The sequence below is a fragment of the Falco cherrug genome, chromosome 1, assembly GCF_023634085.1.
Source record: "Falco cherrug isolate bFalChe1 chromosome 1, bFalChe1.pri, whole genome shotgun sequence".
NCBI classification, from domain to species: domain Eukaryota; kingdom Metazoa; phylum Chordata; class Aves; order Falconiformes; family Falconidae; genus Falco; species Falco cherrug.
In genome coordinates this window covers 4,736,699-4,761,516 of record NC_073697.1, presented here as the reverse complement: position 1 = coordinate 4,761,516, position 24,818 = coordinate 4,736,699, and the positions used below count along the sequence as shown (strand labels likewise).

General features: G+C 40.5%; 1 protein-coding gene across 6 annotated transcripts in view; it reads right to left on the bottom strand.

The window, feature by feature from the left end:
- STOX2 (storkhead box 2) overlaps positions 1-24,818 on the bottom strand; it is a 149,164-nt gene that overhangs the window by 6,528 nt on the left and 117,818 nt on the right. For 3 of the 6 annotated variants that reach the window (XM_055710071.1, XM_005445360.3, XM_055710092.1), the window contains 2 exons: positions 13,425-13,577; positions 3,923-6,188 (listed from right to left, as the gene is read on the bottom strand). In XM_055710071.1, coding sequence (XP_055566046.1) covers positions 3,923-6,188; positions 13,425-13,577 — 2,419 coding nt within the window. Of the gene's footprint in view, positions 1-388; positions 518-581; positions 6,189-13,424; positions 13,578-20,523; positions 20,658-24,818 lie in introns of those variants that run through there. The other 3 variants (XR_008732216.1, XM_027814147.2, XM_055710088.1) reach the window with 3 other exon arrangements.

Sequence of the window (24,818 nt, the reverse complement as noted above, 5' to 3'; positions counted from 1 at the left end):
AGGACTAAAGCCTTTTAATGGTACATCTCATTATAAACGCAGAAAAGCCTGTATTTTAGTCTACAGTTCTTTAAACCTCAGCCAAGATATGCTAAGGCTAGATTTACCACTACTACTGTTTTTGTTTGCTTTTCAATTTTAAAAACTTTTGATCTCCAAATAAGGTGTTCCCGTGCAGAGAGAGATCTGGTTTTCAAATAGCCATGTGGCCGCTGGTTATGTATCCTTCACCTGTATCTCTGCTGCTTTGCAGAATGACATCACCACTTGCTATGGAGATGTTTACAGAGTACGTTTAGAGGACTGAATGGGTTTGTTAAATAAGCACTAGAAACAAAGATACTAATGAGAGAGTTTCACAGTCAGTTTAAAGTCAACCTAAATTTACCTGCTACTGAAAGGGGCAGCTCTTGCCTGCCTTGTGTGGACCTGACCCTGCCACATGTTCCTGCTGCTTCCCTAACGCTGAGCCTTGCAGCCAGCCAGATCAGGGATCGCTCTCAGTTAAATACTAGCCCTATGAAAAAAAAACCAAAAAAACAAACAAACAAACAAACAAACAAAAAAGATTAGTGCTAGCATCAGGGGAAGAGTAGGAATGCACAGCTTTGGACGTGGCAGGGGAGAAATGTGTCACTGCATGGCACAGGGGAAGGAAGAAACACCTTGTTTAGTCGTAGGGCTGATTTAAATCATCTTAACCTGACTGAATCTGGAAAACCAATGATGCTTTTAGAACTCCCACAGATCTTTTAAATTGATCAAAATGGCACTGACCATCTTCTGCCAACTATCGCTTTATTGTCAATAGTTCCGAACAGCTACGACGGGTGACACACATAGTAAGAGATCTCTGTAAGCTGCAGTGCTGCACAGGGCACTTCTGTTGCTCTTTTCTTTTTGATTCCTCTCCCTCTGCTCTTTAACAAAAATAGATGCAACCTTTGCTTTTTAGAGATCGTTCAGTATTGTATCATTCTTTATGGGACCACCAATTCCAGATCTTCAAACATTTTCAATTCTGATATTACAAACTGGCCATTGCAACACGAATACACAAAGACTGCAGTGAGAATTTTCCATGCAGCATAACGCCAAAATTAGCCTTTTCTTTAGGTGACAAAAGAGCAGCAGTATTATATAAGCTTTAAAAATAAAGGAATAAAATTACTGTTGACAGCTAACATCTGCTATATACAACTTGCATAAAAGCAAAGAACAAAATACTGTGAGGCTGTTTTCTCAATGGTGATGTGTTCACGAATTTTGCACACAATAAGCTTTTGGTAAATGACCATTGCAAATCTTTTTAACTACGTCCTGTTTTTTTATTTTCTAAATGCCCCTTGTCACACTTTAGAAATATACTTCTTTCACAGTGTGGAACAGGTAATTTTGATTCCCCAAGCAACACTGCACACTTCAGTTTAAATAAAAAGATACTACCACACCTCAGGAAGTCGAGAGTTACACCATCAGCGGAGGCTAGAAGAATATACCTGAGAACTATCACTACATGCACATCCTGCTCTTACATTCTTCCCCAGGCATCTGCTAACGGACACTGTCAGATCTAGGTGAATCTTACCAGATGGATGCTGGATGGCCTTTTTGTATTTCCTGGAAAAGGGCTGGGGAGTACATTTTTCATTATAAGGTAGGAAAGTAATAACAGCATGGTAATTACAGCCAAAGGGCTGAATTCACCCTCAGCTCAATTTATTTTTATAGACTTATACCAAGGAGTGACCAAAACTCAGCAAAAGCATCCAATTTAATCATCTTGATGCAAAGCTTGTGAAAGCGCCTTTGAAATATACAGACTATATACTGGTCTTATAAAACAAATACACAAGAAAACCCTACAGAATGTTGATTATTTTTTTTAAAAAAGCTTACTTTATGTGGCCTTCCCAAACCCCAGACGTTTCTTAATAAGTAAACAGTAAAATAATAAAAAAGGGATGTATGGAACACAATCATTATTAAAAGCTGCTTATCTGTTTCCTTTTTGATCTAAATAAAGTGGTATAGCAGCACTAAATCCAGTATGCTTGCCATGTTGTGTCCTCTTGCTAGCCAAGTTTAAGATTAACATCAACAGAAATTTTAGCTTTTCTGTAAATAATTAGGAGAGGAAATGTCTGCCTTTGCATTAACCAGAAACGCAAGCTTGATATGCAGCTGGCATACAAGCAGTCCAAGAACTGATTTTTATCCTGTTGACATCCTATCCTGGAGGTGAAATGCACGCTGTGGAGTAAGACAGGCTGAGCAAGAAGCAAGCACTACCGTATGCTCCCCCACAAAAACTGACTGCAAGTATAGCACTTCAACTAAAAGAAAATACATTTTAAAAAGGACAGCGCAAGTAGCCTCTTACAACATCTGTGTGCAAGAAAAATGCCAAGCATCTGCAGAACAATCAATAACAGGAACAAATTCAAAACCTTTTTAGGTTTCTTTTTTATGCTGGACTCGGTGTAAATGGTATAATTCACTCAAATTATTTTTCAAATATTTTATCCAGAAAAAATACACATATGTTAAAAGCTTGCTCTAGTTTGATAATCACTGCACGCTGCAGCAGGCCCAGTAACTGCTGCTTTGTCATTGACATCAAGTGGGAGTAGCCATCAAATCCAAAGGAATTTATTCCAGAGTGACATGACTTTAACTGAAAATGAAATTTAGTCCTGTGTAAGAGCAGGAAATCCTTCACATGCCTTCCTGAGAGCCTTTGCTACATATTTGAAAAGAAAAATAAGTAATTGTGAGGAATAAGAACACCTTTTATGGGGCGAGGGCTTGAGGGGGGCACAGGGAAATGATGACACACCACCAATAAAAAAAAAACCAAATCCCATTTTCTTTCACCTAATACAAATCCAGTCTTGGAGGTTTTATTTTTAAACACAGGCAATAAATAATTTAAACTTAAGTAAGACACTATAAGAGAACTACTATTGTAAATTATTTCTGTGTTCTTAAGAGTCATTGTTCTGAACTCTGATGGGTTGCTATCCAGGGCAAACAAAACCAGTCAAGCTCCATTCCAGCAGGGATCTAGGACTGCCAAAGGTCAGAGGGAGAAAGAAGGTGGCTCGAGTGAAGGGTTCTTAACCCGGAATTAAGGTTGTGAACTCCCCAGGACAGGGAACACACCAGCAACTCTGTCCTCCCTACGCCTGCAAGACTCCTAGCACACCGAGACTTCCACGGTGTCTCAGACCCCTGGAACAGAAATGACTAACCAGCACCACCACACGCAGATATCTGGACTCTTTTCCCAAGTATCTGAGGCCAGGCACTCCTCTCTCTGCTGATGCAGCGCTGGGTCACTTCTGAAGTTCAAACATCCTGAGCACTTTCAGCCTTGCAGGGGGAGAGGCTGTCCCAGTCTCACCAGTTTGGAATGGTGATAGATACACTTCCAGAATTTTTGAAGAAAACAGACAAAAAAGCCCAACCCCAAAACAATCATCATATTTTGACTTTTTTTTTGTCTGAGCCAAAGATTATGCCACCTAGTCATGTCTAGTCTTCCAATTAGTCTTGATGATATCTTAGAGGGAAAGGGAAGGGGAGGGGGGGAGTATGCAGGTGCTCATCCCTTCTACTCTAAAGGCAAACGTACGTTTAACACAGAAAAAAAAAGAAAAAAAAAAAGGATACAGGGATGTTTTCAGCAAACAGAAAAAGAACTAATACAGAGTCAATGCCGCAAATGGTCATTGGTTGCTCATGGTATGGTAGGAAGCCCCCACATCTGAATAGCAGATTCCAGAGCTGTAGAAAACAGTCTGAAAACGTGTGAAATTGTTTAATACAGCCCTACGTTCTGTCACCAATATCACACACACACAGAGCTATAAACGGAACTTTCTAGTCTGTAAAGCTGCAATGAATGTGACAGTCCTACCGTGGAGAGTTGAACCCGCTGTCCACAGTAATGCTGCTGCTGTCCATGCTGTCCAGGCGGGCCGAGTGGGTGGCTCTCTGGTTGTTACTACTTTCTGTCTCCTTTGGGGTGAGAAGAGTAAGATTCTTCTCAAACTTTCGCTGTAGATCCCTCTCCTTTTCTCTCTCTAGGAGCCACTGCATCGTGCCAACATCATCCCTGTTCTTTTCTTCCTCAGCGTTTTTGTTGGTTCCTTCCTCTGAGTCATCATCATCAGACACGTTGTAGTAGTCAAAGGAGGCCTCCTGGTTCCCAGTTGTCTCTTGCTGTCTCTGCGAAACAGGCATGACTTGTGCGACTGAGGTTACCATCGCTTGCTCAAGTTTCTCACATCTGACTGGCAAGGTGTCAGAGGGGGGCTTCTGATGGGGCTTTAGCAGGGGTGTGCTAGACTTATGGTAACTATTCACCGAAAGAGTGTTGTGCAGAGGTTTAAAGAGCGTATCCTTGCTAAATATTTCTTTCCTTTTATCAAGGCTGCTTGATTCAGTGCTATGGTGTTGAACCAGCCGCCCATTTGCAATCACCTCTGGAGTTTGGCCAGCGACCGCTGAACTGCTGCTTGGGCCCTTTGGGGACTCCTCTTTGTGCACCCCAGGCTCCCTAGCGATATGTTGAGACTGTCTTTCTGTGGGAGTCATTTTTTTGAGCCCATCTGTCCCCGTCAGCGTATCATGATCCTCTTTATTCTTTCCCAGTGGCGATGGAGCAGTAAGCACAGTCTCACTGGATGTGTTGCACTGAAAATAGTCATCGACTGCAGATTTTGCTGTGCAGGAGTTGAGCTCGCTATACGATGGCAAATTCTCTGTAGGCTTGCTTTGCTCCAACAGGCTACAAGAACTGGGGGTTTCTACAGTGCCACTAGCTATTTCAGGGATGCAAGTCTCTTTGTAGCTTGCAGATGAAATCAGAGCCCTTTGATGACTGAGCGACTGAGATGGCCTTAAGGTACTATCGTCAATGTAAGTTTGGCTAGTTGTTTGGTCATCTGGGCTACAGCCTTCACCAATATCTTCAGGTGTGCCTAGAGCAGCCGAGCCCAGAGGTCCCTTGGAGTTATCCATGGATCTAGACCTTTCTTTAGCCTTACTGGACCGCTCATTCCTCGATCTTCTGTCCTGTGTATGGCTGTGGCTCCGATGGACCTTGGAGTGGGAGCTTCCCCTGGAAGGTTCAGGGAAAGGCATTTCAGTTCTTCTTTTGGCCAGCTCACCAGACACATCCCACTCAGGTGTCATTGGAAAGTGAGATTCAATCATGTTAGGATTGCTGTGCATGATAAAATTATCTCCCTTGTGTTCTATTATAAAACAGCCTTCCCGTGGGGATCGAGTCAAGGGATCATAGAACTCATACTCCCTTTCAGCAGGTATATCCAAATGAGAGCCATCTGATGGGTCTCCTTTGGACACCCGAGTCTTGCTGTGTGACCTCGACTTCCCATGAGACTTTCTGTGATTCCTGCTCTTTTTACTTCGTCCACTGTGGTGAGCTGAAGATCCTGCTTTGCTTCGTTGAGCTTTTTCTTCTTCAAGTTTCTTCATTAGTGCAGTGTGCCTCATGACATTTTCCACAGTCAAGTCTGGGTTAATGCGCCTGATAATCTCCATTTCTACCTCTCTAGGTATAGTGGTAGGGGTGTCCTCGTCCCTTAGCGGCCACTCCTCTGGAGGAAACTGGGCAGAGAAATTTGCCAACTGTTTTGTCTTGTCCTTCTTAAAACTTAATCGGAATAATTTGAGTCCAAATTTCTTAGACTGCTTTTCTACATCCTTAGGCTTTGTGAGCGTCTCTGCTTTGTAGGAAAAATTGACAGTACTTTTACTTTTCTCAGTAGGTGGGACCTGACATAACGAAGGAGGACAGTATGAGTCTTTACAGTCTTTTGCTGATTTCCTCTGTAGGGTAGATGCATGCATGCTGTGCATGTCTTCTCTGCAACAATGGCAGGAGTCGCAGTGGTTTTTGGGTAGTGTTCGGTCCCTGACGCATCCCGAGGTGGAGGGAGTTATAGTTCCTTGTTGCGGAGAGGTACACTGAGACCTATCAGGTATCCTCTCATCCAAATGGTACCATTTACTGTTAGTTCTTATGAGAGATGGTGTTATAAAGTACGTTTGCGGGGTTACAATGAAATAACCATCCGGAGTTGGATATATTTTCCTCTCCCGTACAAGCATATTCAAGGTATGTCGAAGGATTTCTGGACTGGGTGTTGGAACTCCTAGAAATGACAGGAAACACATATCAGGGAGTGCATAAAACCGTGCAGGACCCTCTGGTTCCCCCCTCCCCAATAAAAAGCTTTTTTCCAATGTGCAAGCCGGAATATGCTGAACAAACAACTCCAGTAAAGCACTTTGTTAGGCATTCTCTTGTCTGTTTGTTTTTCCACTTATCTCCTACACTTCAAATATATCAATTATTAATTAAATAGAAAGGAGGCCATTAATGGAGTGTTAAAAAAAAAGGAAGGAAAAAAAAAGAAGAAAAAGGAACTTCTCGTCACTTCTGTTGCACAGGTGACCTTAAGCTACAAGATGAAATCACTGGAAATCAAAGGGTGTCAGGGGAAACATTTCACTTTTATTCTTCTTCCAACCAAATATTTACATCCCAGTTCACCAGAACTATTTCTTATAATGCCCCGTCATGTATAAAACAGTGGTTATTTGTCACTTTGCATGCCTAAGTTGTTTTTCCACAGAAGAACACTACACAGAAAAAAAGCATTCCCCCAAACTACCCCTTTATCACAAACCTGACTGAACTGACTTGTTCTCTCGTTAAAACATGTTTCAACTACATCAGCTGCTCTAAAAAAGACACCCCTTCAATGACATAGTTCATCTTGCCCAAACAGACTCTTCCACGATGCTGCAAGTTACAGGTTTAGCTCCTAAAAATGTGCTTCTCAGAGTTGCCTGCCTTCCATGTGAGATGTGAGGGACGCTACCTAAATGCACGTATCACATACTGAAAGAGGGACAAGTATGACGACACTGCATCAATGCCACAGTAGCCACATGTTGGACTTGGCATTGTGAGCACGGTCCTTCTCACTGCCAGTACTCCTGCTGGGTTCAGTGGTGCAGGACCAAGTCTTCAATACTTTATTAGACAAAATCCCAAGTTAGCATGCTGTGCATAGGAATAAGTTCCACCCAGAAATAAGGAAACAAGAAATTTAGTTCACAAGCTAGTGTAAAAAAATCTGCTTATGCTGAATAAGAAATAAAAATCCTTCAAAATTTTCAGTGGAAAAAGCTATCTTCAATCAATACATTTTTTTGAACTAAAATGTATTTTACTTTTAACTTAATGCTTGGTACTGACCTGGTTTACATTTTTAAAACTAGAGATTTTTTTTCAAAAGTTTGGATGGTCTATTTTGAACTAAAAAAGTTAATTTTGTTTACTCAGGGCCCTAGTTTGCTTTTCAACAAAACTGATTTAGGAAAAAAAAATAATTATCAGAGAGTACCTTAGGTTGGAAGGGACATCCTTAAGTCATCTGGTCAACACCCCTACTCATAGCCAGGCCAGCTTAGATCAGGTTGGTCAGGGCCTTGTCAAGTCAATCTCTGACTATTTTCAAGAGCAGAAATCCCATGGAATCACGCATGCAAAAACATTTCAGCAAAGTATATGCTTTTTACAAAAATACTTCGAGTAAAAATCTCAACCAGGTGTACCTGCCACAAACACAGTATCTTCAGTAGCATATAGTGTCTGGTCACCAACTCTTCTCCCACATGTCAAATGCTGAAGCCTGCAAGCTCACTGATCTCCTTGTGTTAGCAAACATGAAGATGACAGCAAGGGTTCTGGCACTATGCCCAACACCCCGTCAGAAGACTAGCGACAAGGAATAGAGAAGTTGTACCAACTCCTTGACTCACACTCTTCCTTGCTACTGGGTTGCAGGCAACATAGTAAGTATTCTTATGTCTAGTTTTGAATGCTGTTTGAATTTAGAGACATGACCGTACCGCTCACATCCAGTAGCATCTGTAACTAAAAATCTTGCTATGGAAACAGCAGAGTGTTAGGAATAACACGGACACATGAGTGAAAGCAGTTACAACAGAGAAGGTGTCAGGGATGAAGTACACGGGGGCAGTAAATGTATTTCATGCATTGTCCACAGAGCTGAAAGACTGGGGCCCGTCCAGACACAGTAAGTAAAGGAGGTAAAGAAAAGATAAAATTTGAGAGAATAAATGAGACTTGAAAATTGGAAAGAATATGCAAATGAAAGAATCATGAATAAATGAAGAATCATGAATATGCATTTTATCCCCTTTTCACGTGGGTGTCCTAGAGAGTAACGAAGACCTCCTGAATTGCTGCATGAGCAAGCATGTCAGAAATAGCAACAGATGGGAAAGGCAGAAATCTGGAGTGCTGTGGAAAAAAAGGACTACCCCTCCCTAGCCCAGAGTCCTAAGTATCTCTGGACTGAAGGAAACAATATGCTGAGCTTCCCCGGGATTGTGAGGCAGAGGCAACTGGAGAGCAGGCTGCCCTCCACATGATCTTTCACTAAAGCACAGGAACACAAAGAGTGATTTTAATTCCTGCAACAACCAGTGGTCATCATCTAACCTCTTCCTTCCTGCGGTGGAGTTGCTATGTCTGCTTGTACACCACCCCTTTTACATTATGCCTTGCACCACTACAAGTAGTGGATGACGCCAAACTCAAGCTCATGTGCTTCTCCATCCTGTGTTGAAAATGCACTGCATGATCCAATCCTGGTCCAACTGAGATGCATTTGCTGTGCTGCAGCCAGCCTCTCTTCCTGCCTCTACATAAACAACCTGACCAATCCATTGCATTTTCCACGAGCTTACACGTAAATACCTCAACACACACCTATCTTCGTCTGCAAGAACTCGGTTGGTTCTTCATCCTTATTTTACTTAAAGACTTTTCGTAACATACTGTTTCAAAAACATTGGAACAGAAAAGAGAGGAAAGCATTCTCCTGGGAGTTTACAGGAAAGTTAGGAAAAGAAACTGAAATAGATCTTCTGACGTTTTACACTGACTTAGGCAAAAATGCGCTCCAAATACATGGGAAAAACAATAGTATGTATTTTTCACCCAGTAAACCATAATGACTGAAATGTGTTGGGTAAATGAGTCTCTAAACACCGGATGCACAGTAGTCACATTCATTGATTAAGTCCTGTGAATAGGGAATGTGCAGATAAACACCAAGAAAAAAATAAAATAATAGCGTGCCTGGGCAGTCAATGATGCTGTAAAGTTAATTGTCAGCCGCCTTCTCTGGAGCTGGAGACTATCACTTTTATCACTCCCAGCGTACGGTAGATCCCTCTGGTTCACTAAGCCAGCAGTGATGATGGCGGATGCAGATCTTTGGAGCTCAGCATTGCCAGCTAATGCCAGCTATGGGTTTTGTTCAGATCTCTTTCAGATACTCACAAAAGTACAAACAGATCCAAAGCTACATTAGGCTTTCCCGCCTGATGGACGGGAGCAATGACACTACTCTGGCTCCTATTGTTGCTATTTAAACACACATTTCCCAGCTTTCTCAAGCCTTTTCTCTTTAGAGCAACCTGCCCACATCATATCTATATGTAACTTACCCCACTGCATTCAGAAATCTCCTTATGGTCTCCCCTCCTCCATTAAACAGGAACAAGAGGAAAAAAACCAGTAGTTTAGAGGCTCTAGCATATAAAATACTGCATGACAGCAGTGGTGTTAAATTTAAGATTATGTAGTGGTTTAATAATTCAAAAGCAGAAACTGTCTGGACACTGCATCATCAGACATGTACATTTTCTGCATCTCAAGAGAGTCTACTATGCCATCCACTGAGCTTCCAGACAGAAGATTATGTCTTGTTTGCTGCTCACAAAGAACACTGACCTAGAGTGAACTCAGTTAATCTAAGACACTTAAGTGCTACACAGACATTTCACATATTTAAAGAGTGAACAGTTATGAAAGTGAATGTCAGAGGAATTTGCCAGCTTTCAGTAAACTTTGTTTCAAAAGCAACCTAGTCCAACACACATGTATTTTCTACACTGAAATTTTGAACACCTTAAAATTATTTTAGTAAGTACATGGACAAAATCAAGGGGGAGGGGAAAAAAAAGAAAAAAAATCCTTACTAAAAGCAGCATAGACTAAGGCTTGATGTTTTCTTCAGCCAGGTTCATACAGATAAGAGGGTCTGGCTGCCAAACACAGGAACAGAGGTTATATTCTTAGCTCCTTATACTGGATTTTGAAGATTTACATTTAATGTACAGGATTTAAACCACGATCAATAAATTACAAAGTGGGACCATACGAACATCTCATTGTTTAATTCTAAGTTAGAATAATGGGAGCACGTGCAGCAGGAGCCCTCTTGCTCTTTTAAAAACCTGACAAATAACAAAAGCCACAAATAAGAAGTGCATTATCATTACAAACTTCTTCAATAAACTCATGAAAAATACATCTGAAGTAGTATTTAAATGGTGTTAAATCTGCTAAAATTATTTTCTCCTGAGCTGATGCCAAGGCTTAACAAGGGATAAAAGAAATACTCTGATTGGCTCATGAAATACTAGTTAAGGATGTGGAGTGGTTGCTATGTGATGTTATAAATAATTAGCATACCTTATTTCAGATAGAGCCATGGCCCAGATTTATGCCTGCACAATGGCTCAGCAAACTGGAGGGCTAGCCTGCAAGTGTAAGACCCTGTACTGAGGAAAAAGGTTTATTATTCTTAGGCTGTTTGAGAATAGCATCTGGGGTTTTAGGAAATCTATACATGCCATGAAATGCAGTGAAGCATCTGTTCATCAAAACACAAAACAACATAGGCAGACAAGTGCTGCTACAGGGTGAGATAAAGAGAGGTTACGTGACAACGAGATACATCTACAATGGTAATGCTCTCTTCCCTCTCAGCGCATCAGCACCTAATTAGGAAAAATAAAGTATCAGAACATGGGAGGACATCAGGTATTTTAAAATAGCTAAAGTGAATACAAGGGCTCAAAAAGCCACAGCTGATTTATGAGAAAGTTTGAGCAGACAAAGGAAAAATAATCATTCAGCACAAGAAGAGGTTCTGTTTATTGGAAAGGACAAAATTTTGGATAATCCTCACACACTGAGAGAACATGTATTTTTGCTATGTGAGAGAAAGGCATTTTCCTAGAGAGGGAAAAAATCTGAACAAAAGATGGATTATTCCCCGCTGCCCCCCCAGTAATTTTCTTTACGTTTTGGGAAGTGAGGTAGGAAAAAAAGGCTCTCCTTTTTTTAAACTCAGACTTCAGTAACACACACACGTTCATGGCTAGTGGTAAAAAAAAGGCAGCAAGAGACTGTGTGCTAACTTGCCTCAGGCTTCTTCCGAGCAAAGTCTACAAAATAATCCAGCCTGTTGAATTATTTTTGATGTATGGTTCTGTCTAGCAAGAATAGAACAACACACCAAGTCAACTGATAATCATGCTTACAGGAAACCCAAGGGATGCCATCAATAAATTATCATTTCCATCACACAATAATATTTATATAAAAACAGATAGAATAATTGGAAAAATACTTGCAATCTGTGGAATTCTTCTAGTATATAGTTATATAGAAAACACAACTTGGCCAAAAATAATCAAAACACATTAAACTGGAATTATAATTGTGAACTTTGCCTTTTTTGCATTCTACTCTTACAACTTCTATTACTATCTCCAAAATTAGCCAAGTATACTGGAAAAAAACCCCAACTCTAATAAACAAAACCACAAATTGGGACAGAAAGCCAGCATTTACAAAATATACTTGCAGTATTTTTTCCCAAAGTGTAATTATTAAATGTCAGACAGAACTGTTTATTCCAAACACAGCTCTCAATCCAGAATTTTACTTTAAAATCTCAGAATTTAGTACCAGTTACAGCAAAATCCCTATAACCTTCGAGGCTTTAAGTAACTCGTGCTCTGAAATGTAAGCAAAAATACTGTAAGATATCAAAACATGGCTATGGTTAGGCTGCCTAGATGAGACAGATGAATCAGTAGTTTTCCTACTGAAACATTTTTAATTAGCTGCTTTTCACAGCTGTAAAAGAGGTACAATAGAGAAGTTTCTCAACTATTTTAGAAAATTGCAAACTCAGGCACAGAAGCGTTAAATATCTTGCCCAGGAGCATGCAAAGCAGAAGTGAAAAAGTTGTGCTCTCTTAAGCAGTAAAGCTCTGCCCAACGCTTTCACACCACACTTTTAGATGCTTCTACAAGATGCATTTTGCATGGTTCACCAACTCCAGATACAGAGTGCCACTATGGAAGCAGCATATTAAAGAGTACATTCTTAATATAGGTTTCCTTTTTTTTTTTTTTTTTTAATGTTACAGTATCTCTAAGCCAAGATATTTTTATTTTACCATTTAATAAATATTATCAAATGCTGGAAAGAGTATCTTCTGAACAGTACACCAGCATTTATGAACACAGCAAGTGTATCTGGTTCTCCAAACCTTTTGGTTGTGGAGTGAGTTGTCAAGTTAAAATAAATAAATCGATTTAAAATTTTTTTCAAGAAAGGGCAGTACAGAAACCAAAAGCCACAGCTGCATCCAAGAAGGCTCTGAAAACCCCTGGAAACCAGGCTGACAACATCCTTTCAGTTTAAATATAACCTCTCCATGAAACAGGCATATCATCATCATTGGACTCTACTACTTGCATCAGGCCACACCAGTTTTGAGAGCCTGTTCTAGGAGGAAGACGTGCAGTATGTGGGAAACCTGCTCTTTAAGAGAGTGCTCTACACAGAGACCTCCATGAGGTTATCTCTGTGGAGACTGAGACTGGATGATGACACTTGAACTGGTTGACCGATGTCAACAGAGCTTTCACAAGTTAGTTTACAACTGGCTTGAAAGCCACAAGGTGGAATACGTCTACTCTGGCTGTGACATACGCTTTTGTTCTCTGTAACAACTAAAGAAGTCTTAAAACTCTTTTGACTATGATGATAAAGAAGGTTATTTTATGAGAAAAATCACAAACAAGCTTATTCTGATACCAGCCTGAAAAAATGAAACAGGTCAATATAGTTCGCTGCTTAGTACCTCAAGTAATTTTTTTAGTATTTACAAAAAATCAGGAATTAACCCTGCAAAATGCATCTCAAATGAATAGCCCTGTAAAAGAGAACTCAATTCTCTGTATGTTTAAAAACAAAGAAAACGTTGTAAGATTAGAACCCTACAGCTTCCTTTCACTTTTGGGTAGCACCTCGGGATTAATAAATATTCCCATCTGGAAGAGTGAAGAAAAACAGACTACCCAACATTGAAACTCCCTCTTTTAAGAAAGCCAAAAAGATTAGCAACCTTTTGGGTAGGGAGTAGAGATTCTTTAACAGACATGCACCCATCTGACCAATGATTTATTAATGTCCAGTTACCTGGGAAGCAGGTTGTTAGGTGCTCCATTAGTGCTTCTTGTGTGACTTGTTTTCGGGCAGAGTTCATTGCTGAGATGGCCAGGCAAAGGATTTCCCCAAGTGGAATAAACTGTGACTGACTGATGGGAGACATGCTGATGGGTGATACATCACCTGTAAAAAGACAACAGATGTGCAATGAAGCATTTTGTTTAAAAGTCTGCTCACAGAAGAAGGATGTAGAGATACAATCAGAGAAGATGCATACAGCTCTGTAGTCTTCATACTGAGCTAGGGAAAAAACTCTTACAATGGAGAACCATCCAAGAGCTTATTTCAAAACTTAGACATGGTGAACTTTGAAAAATGGGAGTTATGCACTATGCAGACATAAGTTTCTCAAAGGGTGCAATAGACAGATTCAGAAAAATGAGAAAAAATTAGCACTTATGGTTGCAAAACCTCATGCTTGAATATACTACTAGGTAACTGCACAGAATAGTTGAATGTATTTCTCTGGACATAAAAGAGGAGATTTCACTTCCCTTTCACAGGTCACCGGTATAGATCACCCACCATTTCCACTTGACAGAATATTCTTTATTAATAGAAACAAAGATCAGGAAAAATTTTGCTAAGTTAAAGCACAGACACTCTTTAGAGGCACAAAAGCATTGAACACCTAAAGATTCATAGCCTGAATAAAACTCTCCCGGATATACAGTCAAATGTCTTTGTACAGACCATGTATTTTTTAAAAAAGAAGTTTTAATGATTCCAGGATGGCCTGAAAATTAACTTTGTTGCAACTTTTCTCACATAGCCTTTAAACAGATTTTATTAATACATACTTAAAATAAATCACTGAAATATCTTCAAAATTAAAAATTATAGGAAAAATTACAGTTTGGTAATACTAGTTTGACTACACAAATACACGTGCATTTGAACATACTTTATGTAAGTACAGAAATGCTTTTAGATTCTGCTCTGTACCTCCTCTTGAACTGGTAATGTTGCTGCCTTAACTCTCAAATTACCGACCTCTGATTTAGTGTTTAACAATATGTTAAACAAGTATGTGCACAAAGTTTAGGTCAAACTGACCCACCCTCTCAAGCAGTTAAAACTGATGAACGAAAGGACTTCCAGGCAACCTTGGGAAACAAAGAACACCGTTACCTCAATTACCCAGAAAGAAGCCTCCAAGTGAGAAAGTTCTGGCCAAGAGGACACAAACCGATAAGGTGTTGCAACCCACAGAAAATCAGTTGCGAGCAGGACAAAGGTAATGGTAGTAACGGGAGAGCATGACCTCCAGCTCAAATAGCCCCTCTGCCCAAAAGAGGGCAAACCCCCACTTCGGGAGCATGCCCAGCTGGTAAAAAACCTTCAGCAGTGCTATCTGAGGATGCGCACTGATTTGCATCAGAAGCGAGACACTTGGATCCAATCCTGTTCGTGAACAAAAATGAATATGTAATATGCTATGAATATGCAAGCACTCTGCTGTGTGTAACGGGTACCCTCGAGTAGCTTGGTGTGTGTGTTAGGAGGAAAGATCCCGCATGCACCCTGTGCTGCAATAAACCAGCGCTGGCTTTCTAAACTATCATTTGGTTCGGAGAGTTTTCCTGGTTACGATTTTCGGTAACAGGAACAGTTCTCCAACGATCCCAAATAGAAGGAAGCAGCAGGCTAAAAGATTTCCTTTACCAGTGGGAAAGAGTAAAGACAGAACAAGTTGTGCTTGACCACGAATCCATTTCTGGCTACAGGTCAGTCAATAGCCAGGGATTAAGGTTCACCTAAATGGCTTTGAAAATCACCCTATTTATGCTGTCACAGAGCAATACCTTGTGATTAAATCAGGGATCAAATTACTGGAAATTAATTCAAATTCAAACTTTCCTACACAATTTAGAGGATCTGTTATTTGCCCTATTAATTCTAAATTCCTATTATGTCTATTAAACAGGAAGAGCAATTTCTAAAATTGATTATCAAAATGCATTTAACCTTGCATTATACCCAGCACTTTGGAAAAAAAAAATATTGGTGGGAGTAGCAAATTGCATAACCACTTCAGTGAGACCTATGAGCAATATTTTTCAATACACCAGCTGTACAAGCTGTTGTACAACAGTGATACACATTACCCAAGACACAATAATGATTTAAAATACACATTTGTGCTATACTGTCTTCTGATTGCTTCTGCTTAATCAGGCCTGACCAGATCAATGCTGCAATCCCAACACAGCAGCATTCCTCCAGCTTCACCACAGTACACCGCAAGATCCTCCTTTTTGTTATCTGACCACAGAACAATGCCCTTAAAATACAAGCTTTTCTGGATCTTTTTTATTCATATACACCTGAAAAGTTCCTGCCACGTGCTTTACAGACAATGGCAATCAAGAAGATTGTAGGCAGTTTACAGGGAAAACATAAGAGAGAAGCTTTCACATGACTTGGGAGCAAACACCATTTGTCCCGTCATCATTTGAGAATGGAAAAGAACACCATAGTTATTATATTACTATTTACTAATAATTATACCTGCTGTCAACTTTAAACTTGTTTATAGATGAATCTTTGTAATCAGCCACAGAAGTTTAGCAACTTTGATCAACAGTCACCATGCACTTTACGTAGAACAGTTTCTTTAATGAGTAGTGTAATGTCTAAAAAGCATCAAAATTATAAGAAGTGTACAGATTTAACTAAGCAATTTAAGAAATTACTGTCTTTCACACAGAGATTATCTGTGTCATGGGTATGTATCCTTGTGAGCACTACTAAGTTCACTTCAGTGCAATGTCATACATTGCACTCCTTGAGATTCAACCTTATCAGTTTCACCAGGCACCGACATGGGCTCCCTGAGTAGCTTTAAGGGCATCCAGGTGAAAGGCAGTAACTTCCTCATTTGTTTTATCTAGATCATCAAAGACCTGGCAATTTCTTAAAACAAAGCACTGTCTGGCAAGAGTATCCTTCATGTCTACTCCCAGCCATGTACTCACACTGACATCTACGCAGGATGGGAGTGCAGGAGGAGACCTCTTTCTTTCCCTTGCAGCTGGAATGATCCACTCACAGCTAACCAGAATGGTATTTAAGATGTAAGGAATGGGCCTTAAAATCATAATCAGCTTCCTGATGGGGGAAAGGGACTGGAGGAGAGTTACACATGAAGCCTAGCAAGTGCTGCTAACTGACGTAGGTTTGCTCTGCAGCCTCCCAGCTGCCCCCAGAGGGATCCTTGGACAAGAACTCAGTCACCCCCAACTGGGAATTAAAACTGGCTAAGTAAAAGTTAAGGAAGTTTACCTGGATTTTAGTAACCTTGCATTTGCACTAGCTTTCCTTTCAAAGTAGGCCTCCAGCATGGAATTGCTTTTCTAGGTTAGCGTGCACAAAACACTCAGTCTGCACGTCTGACCCCTTCCAGCTGTGCTCGTCAACAGGAACAAGCTAAGAGTTTCCACCAAAATACCAATTACACTTCACATAACTCATCGATATAAAACATTCAGTATCAGTTCCTTAACGTTAACACTATCTCTAACAAAGCACGCTACAGTTAATATGCTAAGGTAACATACATCCTGCTTGCAAATATTTGGGAGCTTAACAACCATTTAATTAACTACAAAACCTACTATAATACTCCATTAAATCATAATTTAAATGGCCTTAAATGCAATAGAAATGGCCAACAAATACTGGTTTTTATGAGAACTTTTATTTCTGTTTCGTAAGGTACTACTGCCAGTTAAGCCTTATTCTTTTCCACTAAATGCTTTTCAACCTTCTTCATTTTGACAAGGGAACTCTTATTTCACCTCTGTTGTGCCAGAATTACCTCCATAGCTTGCTGTCCATGGCTGTCTGCTGGAGAAAATTACTGGCTCTTGATTTAAAAAGGCTAGCGCACATCTGTAAAACTTTCAGCAGACCTACTGATAGAAAGCCAAAACCCTCTCGCTCAGAGAGGCTCTAATTTGCCAAGTTTTATCTTAGCTATCCCTATGGCTCTGGGAAATTACAAGCACTCTGTGGCTACAGTTAAGTGAACAAACTTCTTTGATGCACAACAGCAGAAAATATTTTGCGCCTATGATTTAATATTTCAACATCAGTTATGCACATAAATACTGTCTAGCCTGTTGAACAGAAGGTTTACAACTTCTTTAGAAAAGATCTGCTTAAAAAAAATCAAATATGCTTTTTCTAATTTTTTTTGAAGACCACATCACTTACATAAAACATCTAGCATATGGCTCCTGTTAGCTCTGACTGATGCTTGTCTCAAGCATCTTTCTTTTGAAATCAAATTACTATCCTTGACTTTCACATGTTTATGTTCCCAATTAAATGACAACTGGAGCTCAAAAAAGCAGTTTTCACCAGCTGACTGCATGTTTTGTTTAAATATGACATACACACACACACACACATATATAGTTTTAGCTCTGTTTCTGCAGTGTCTTTCCAACCTTTTCTCTAAAGAATTTATAAACAAAAAAGTTTTCCAGACTTCTTGTTTTAAGTGGCACTCAATTTTCAAAAAATGTCTAAGCATGTAACAAACTATGAATGGGATTTGTCATCATCTATGCCTTGGGGATCTGTAGCCCTACCCTGTGGAAAAAACCCCAATTATTGTTACTTAGAACAAAAGATTATGTAGCACGTAAAATAAACACTTAGCTCTTACGTAGCACATTTCTTCAGTGGATTTCAAAACGTTCCAAAAAACGTAACCATAACTATCCTTAACATGCAGATGAGAAAGTGATGGTCTGTAACAGAGCTGGGAATGAAAGTTGACACATCCAGAACCCACACCTGCCAGAACCTTTCCTGTGCCAGTTTATGTAGAGCCTCTGTTCTCTGAAAGTCTGGGTACCACCATCTTGAGAGAAAATGAGATAGACAATATTCTGCACCATGTATCAGCAATTAAACTATCAACTACATACTGATGCCAGAATTTTTATTTGTGATTCTGCTGCTGGAAATAAGTGACCTGGAAGTCAAACTTCCCGTCTCATTAAGTTTGCATGAAGATTGTTTGAAAACTCACCTCTTGACTTATAAATGGAACCAATTCAGTACAGTCATTGTGAAAGAAAATCAAGGGAATTACAGTGCAAAGCCACAATATATTAGAATTTATACACACTATTTCCCTGAAATGGGAAGAGACCCTGTGATTAGATTTTGCGTCCTGCAAAACACAGAAGCCAAAGCCCAGTTTCCCTTCTCCATCCAGACTCTCAACACCTTTTTAACCTTTTGCTTCCTACAGATCAAGACAAACTTTAAACATTATTTTTAGCTTGGTTTCCACAGGAAATGAGGCTTGCACAGTCACAGTCTGTGCGCATGCATGTGCCAGGGAGTTGAGCCTCAGTAGACAACAGAGTGTTTGCTATGCATGCTCCATCTGCACAGAGCTTCAGGCATAGCCACCTCCCACTAGACAAGTAGAGAATCCAGTCAAAAAACACTTGTCAAGGGAAATCTGACTTCACTATTGCTGCTTAGAGAACGACATTATTAATCAGAAAACATCAAACTAGAGTACAGTAACTTCATGGCACCTCATGATTAGCGATGGATGTAACAGAAAACCCCTACAAAAAATTGCTTGCCAACAGCCTGTTCTGGTCAACACTCACATTTCACTCTGGGAAGAACTACAGAAAGGTCCTTTTCAAACAAAAGGTAGATAACAAACCCAAAACTACTCGCTACGAGCAAAAAGAGGGCTCTTCAGTCTAAAATATTACCACTTTTTTTCAAGAATACTGTAAGTGAAAAGCCTGCTTTAGAAAATGCACATTCTCAGATTTACTTCAAGAAAGGAGAGATGCTGAAGAAGTTACATGGCTGGCCTGGGTTGTACATGACCCCTTTCTCCCCCAAAACCCCAATGGGACTGAATCACTCTAATGACAGAATACTTACACAGATCTAGCAAACAAAACCTTTCTTATGTGAACTCACAACAATGATATATAATTGCCATTTTAAGCCAGACAACATTTCCATCTGATTAGACAACAGGAGGGAACAGGAAGAATATGCATATTTTTATGTATTATCCAGATTACTCTGAAATACATTGGATCTGCACTAGCACACTAGCACAGAAAAGAACACACTTTACAGGCAAAATCTGAAATAAAGAGAATTAGAAGGTGTGTTGCTTGCACTGCTCTCAGACATAGCTAAATCCTCCTTTTAAACTATATTTCCTGGAGTATCTTACGAACAAAGCTGCAGGTTGTGTTTACTAGACAATTAGACACATCAGAGGACTGATAACAATAAGAAAAAAAATACATTCAAGATTTGTCCATTTATTCCTCTTTAAGAGCAGCTTAAACAAAGGCTTGACAAATGCATTAACACACGTTCACTAAGCAGCAAGCTCCATCTGCACCCTGAAATGCACACACCTCAAAATGTACCTTTCCCTTGCAGACACAAATCACAAACACTTCAAGAATGTGACCTGGCAATGTGACCACTCCGATTCTAACCAGCCTGAAGAAAACACAGCAACCTTAATAATGACCAACCATATGACAAACACTTGCCTCTGAACAAGGTTCTAATCCCTTGCCAGTTATTAACTTTAACCACGTAAATTGATCTATTTAACCGTTCAGACCCAGCTAAAATCACGATCCCCAGGTTCACCAAGTGGCACTGACTTTCAGAAACAGCTGCTAAATTGCCCACAGTCAGCAGAATTGTCTTACATGCATTCATCCTGTGTATTTCCTGTGACTTAAATTTCCTTTTCTTTGTCCATGTCCTGTGGCCAGCTGCCTCCTGATCCAAAGTGATATCCCAGCACGTGTTACAACTATGATCATAAAAAGTTTCTGCTGGAGCACGGAACTTTCCCAGAGGATTCAGTCGAGGAGACACTGGTGGCGTTGCTTATCCTGGGAAGGAGGAGGGTGGGACTGTGGTTTTTTAATATATTGTGTGCTTTAGAATGTATTTCCTCAATCAATGTTTTTCAAATGCATCTTTTATTAAATGTCCATGTCTATATTCCTGGCACACAATATGTTAAAAAAGGGGGACTTACCTGAACCCTTATAGTCTGGTTCCATGCTCCAGTAAAGTATGTAGAGTAGCTGTGATGTAACAACAATGTGCATATTGGGGCTTTATATCACTGTGGAAGCTGGCTGAATGCAGCATAGGTCAGTGCCACAGGACCTGAAAGAAGAAAAACAAAGCATGCTTTTAGGCAGTAATATGCTGAACACCCACCTCTTAAAGCAGGAAACAGCAGCTTCCAGAAAATAAAAAATAATGCAGTATCTATGCAGGTCCACTGAAAGGAATGCTATTTCACACAATTCTCTGATAAGCACAAGAAATAAACGGTTAAGAAATGACAGGGGAGGTGGAGAATCTAAAAGGGACTACAAACGTCAATTCCCACACAGTGTTTTGCAAACATCTCTCTCTTTTTGCCCTATTTTCATGGAATGGCTGGAATCACGTTCTGACACCACCCCCTGTTCCGAAGGCACTCACAGTCTTCGCAAAGCACCTCTCCACTGCAGTGCCTCAGGATTCTGCAGTGTCACTCCTCTTCTCCCTGGCTCTCTGCAAAGTGAAGTCATAGGAATGGATCAGCCAACCTGACTTCTCACTACCCTGCCCAGAATCCTTTGTGAACCGAAATGAGTCATCGCTCTGAAAAAATCCACAGCGCAACATTCCAGGTTTCTCCCTACGTCTGCGCTGGCTTCTTTGTCTTTGAAACGAAGTGCCTATGTGCCTGTGCTTCTGGAACGGTGCCCAGCTGCATTGTACAGGATAACAAGCCAGCCTCCTCATTTAGTGGACAAGAAAGCTATTTACATGCATTAGCAAAGACAAATAAAGCTTTAACCCTCTAGTCAAGACAAAAAAATTACCCCAACATACCTTCCTGGAATACACAACCCTGCAATACAAAAAGCCACAAATGCAGAGACATACGTGCGGGCACACACACTGGCACAGAGCAGTATTTTCTTAAATTACTCACTATTTACCATGACACCAGTTTTTACTCTATCAATTAAAAAGAAAGATTTACTCTCCTTCGTCCGTCCTGAAGAACGCTGCAGACCTGCACATAACAAACAGCTCTGGTGCACACTGGATCAAAGTTGTGCTGCTGCAAACTGTTTATCAAAAAATTAGAAGCAGTGGACAAGTTCTTGCAAGCTCAATTTTCATCATCCCATTCACTATTTGGGCTCATAACAAAGTGAGCCCTGAAACCATGCCAGACAGAAAATGTCAAACTGCTCCAAGTGCCGAGAGCCAGCAGAACTGCTTCAGCTTCTGCTGCTACTGACAAAGAAGGTAATGCTCAGAACGGGGTCACTGTGTCAGGATCTCACTCCCAGTGCTACGTTTTCCTTTGCTTGGCAAGGATATGCTAAGCTAAAGCATCAGGAAAACACGGAAGAAGAGGTAGGAAATAGTGTGTGATGAGAGACAGATGCTGCTGTTTTGGAGAAACATTTGTAGTTGTTTGAGGATTTTCTTTTAAGTGAAGGAAACATTTAAAATTGCCTTTACTGTAAAAGAACTATTTCTAGTCGTGATCGAGTCATCAAAATGTGCATATCAGTATATGCAGAAATGGAGGGGCAAAGAAAAAAAGAAGTGCTGCCATGAGGCACTTATTTAAAGGTTCCTATATCCTAAGCACTCTGAAATAGTTTGAAGCAGAGTAGGCACGTAATCCATAAAATCCTGAAACACAGCACTTTAGGACTTACCTGTGCTGTGCTGAACAGGCAGGTCGCTTGGGTTCTGCCCTAAATGAACACACCAGGTGTTCAGGACTGACTGAAATACGAAGATCACCACCTCCCTACGCTGCAAGCCTGAGTCTGACAGCTACCCTGGCAGTGAAACAGTCAAACCCTGCCTAAAATAGGTCTATGTAAGTGTTCCAAGAGAGCAATTAAATAGCTGGGTTACACAACTAACAAGTCACTTTAGTTTACAGGTCTATGACAACAGTTATGCAGCAAAGCCGTATTATAAACAGGCTAATTTACAAGTGTAAGGTAAGCTGGGTGCTTTGCTACACCTGTAGTTACACAGTAGCCAAAAATCTCAACTCCAAAAACTGTGGTTTTGCAATACACACCGTCATCAATTTCTGTGTTCCCTGAAGGCCACATTCCAGGAAATCTTCCTTCAACTTTACAGGAGTTTTGTCTTCCCTGGGGCTGCAGGATCAGCAACAAAGCCTCTAATGAATCCAACTTGGCATTCTCAATGTTTGGGTCCCCCAGGATCATCGGACAGAAACTTGGTTGTTTGTCTGCTAAGCCCACACCCACTTTACAGCAACGAAATTAATTCCAAGAAGAAAAATTTCTGTGGGCTTAGAAGTGAATTACAAGAGGCACCTACTGAAAGAAATAATGAGAGCTCCAATCTGCTTTTCCTTTGCACTACACAACAGTCATGCAAAGCGAAACAGCTGGGCTTGTGTATGCAGTACCGTTTCCACACGCATGCACATTTCTTGCAGCAGTAGTCATGCTACTATCGCCAAAGTTAAAATACTGGCAGAAGAAAGATACAGGTAATATCACAGCCCAAAATACCCTTTCTAATAAATTTCTCTAGCACTTGCACCCGAATTACGTACACAGGACCAGCCTGACTACTCTGAACAGGCAGAGAGCTCTTTGAATGAGACAATTCCTCTTGCACATGTGATGCCCTCCCTAGAGACACTTAGAATGCACCGAACATGCACAAGTACCTAGGGTGCACGTGTCTTGTGTGCACATGCACCTAGGCATGCCTTTACTCAAATCCATCAGCTCACAGCACCACCACACGGCCCTTTAATCAGTATTAAGCACCGCAAGAAGTGCCCAATACCTCAAGCATGGCAGAGAGCAAAAGTGAGAGACCACCAGCAGCAAATATGTAAATAAGAATGTTTAGAAGAGCTGAAGTCGATGGATAAACCAGTGCTGCCATCATCAGTGATGTTACTGCAGCGTGACCTCACAGGAAGAAGGCTTAGTCAAAATACCACATGTATTTCCCAATCAAGGCAGCTGTTCTTCCATTCTACACCCCCCCCAGCACGACGTAAGTTGGTACTGAAACAAAAGCTGCCTTATTGACAGCGTACAGCACAAATACACCATATACTTCTCCTTGTGTGACTCCATGCATGCACATGCATGTGAATAGACCAGTACAGAATACAGTGTAGCCTGAGATCGATCTCCTTCATACACCAAGAAAGTACATGAAGTAAAGATCCCATTTTCTTCCTTTACACACGCATTGTGTTGGAGTTGAACCCAGGCTCCTTTGTGAAACTCCACATTAGCTTGCATACATCCTCAAGCTCTCCCAAGCCAGAGCCTGGGACTCCCTTCCCTCGCCACAGCCTTTTCACCATCACCAGAGGAAAATTCAAGAAAAGAAACATGCTCGAATGGAGGTAACAAAAAAGGTTAGAAAAAAGAACACTACCAAAAGACAAAGAAGGTTATCAAGAGCATGAGAAAATTCAGACTAGCTTGTAACAGTTTCAGTGGATCCAGAATTTTGGAAGCTAATAGCAGCCATCAGCACTCTGCATTCAGACTCTGTAGCCGCAGAGACTATGGTCATGTACTACTAAGGTTACTTCTACAAGAACCAACTTCACAAAGCAGGAAGCACCTGAACACCAGACTGGGAACACAACCAATGAACTGTGGCCCCAGAAGAAACCAGATTAAGGAACACCAGAAAGACACAAACATACACTTACGTTTCTTTATGAAATCTCTTAATTGTAAAAAATTTTACTTATTAGTGCTCCACTAATAACAACATATTTGCAGTACGCTAATAAGTTCCACTTGGCTTACCTGAACAAATCTCCTGGTTCTTTAAGAAATCACTTAAGAAAACACAAGAGGGAACATGATCAGGGTATTAAATTCAGCAACATCCCAACAAGTAATGCCTATCTGGTTTTGTGCTAATGTTGTCTAAGAGCTTAAATACTCCTTTTTTTCCCCTCCTGCAGCTTATACCCCAATGCAATTTGCAGAGAACATACCTCCCTTCCTTCAGATCTTACATCACTGGCTTTAAAAAACCCATATGCTTAGTGCTCTTTCCTATGTCTGCCCCTCCTGTCCCTTTAATCTTTCTAGAGGACTCTTCTACATTTACTCGAACTTACATAACTTTTCTTTAAAAAGCAACCACCAGAATTCTGGACCATATTCTAGTGCTCCAGCTAACCTCTCACCTGTGTCAGGCACAAGGTAATCGAAATTTCCATACTTTTAGTGGAAATACCCTGCCCTATACATAGTAAGAATTAAACTTGCTTTT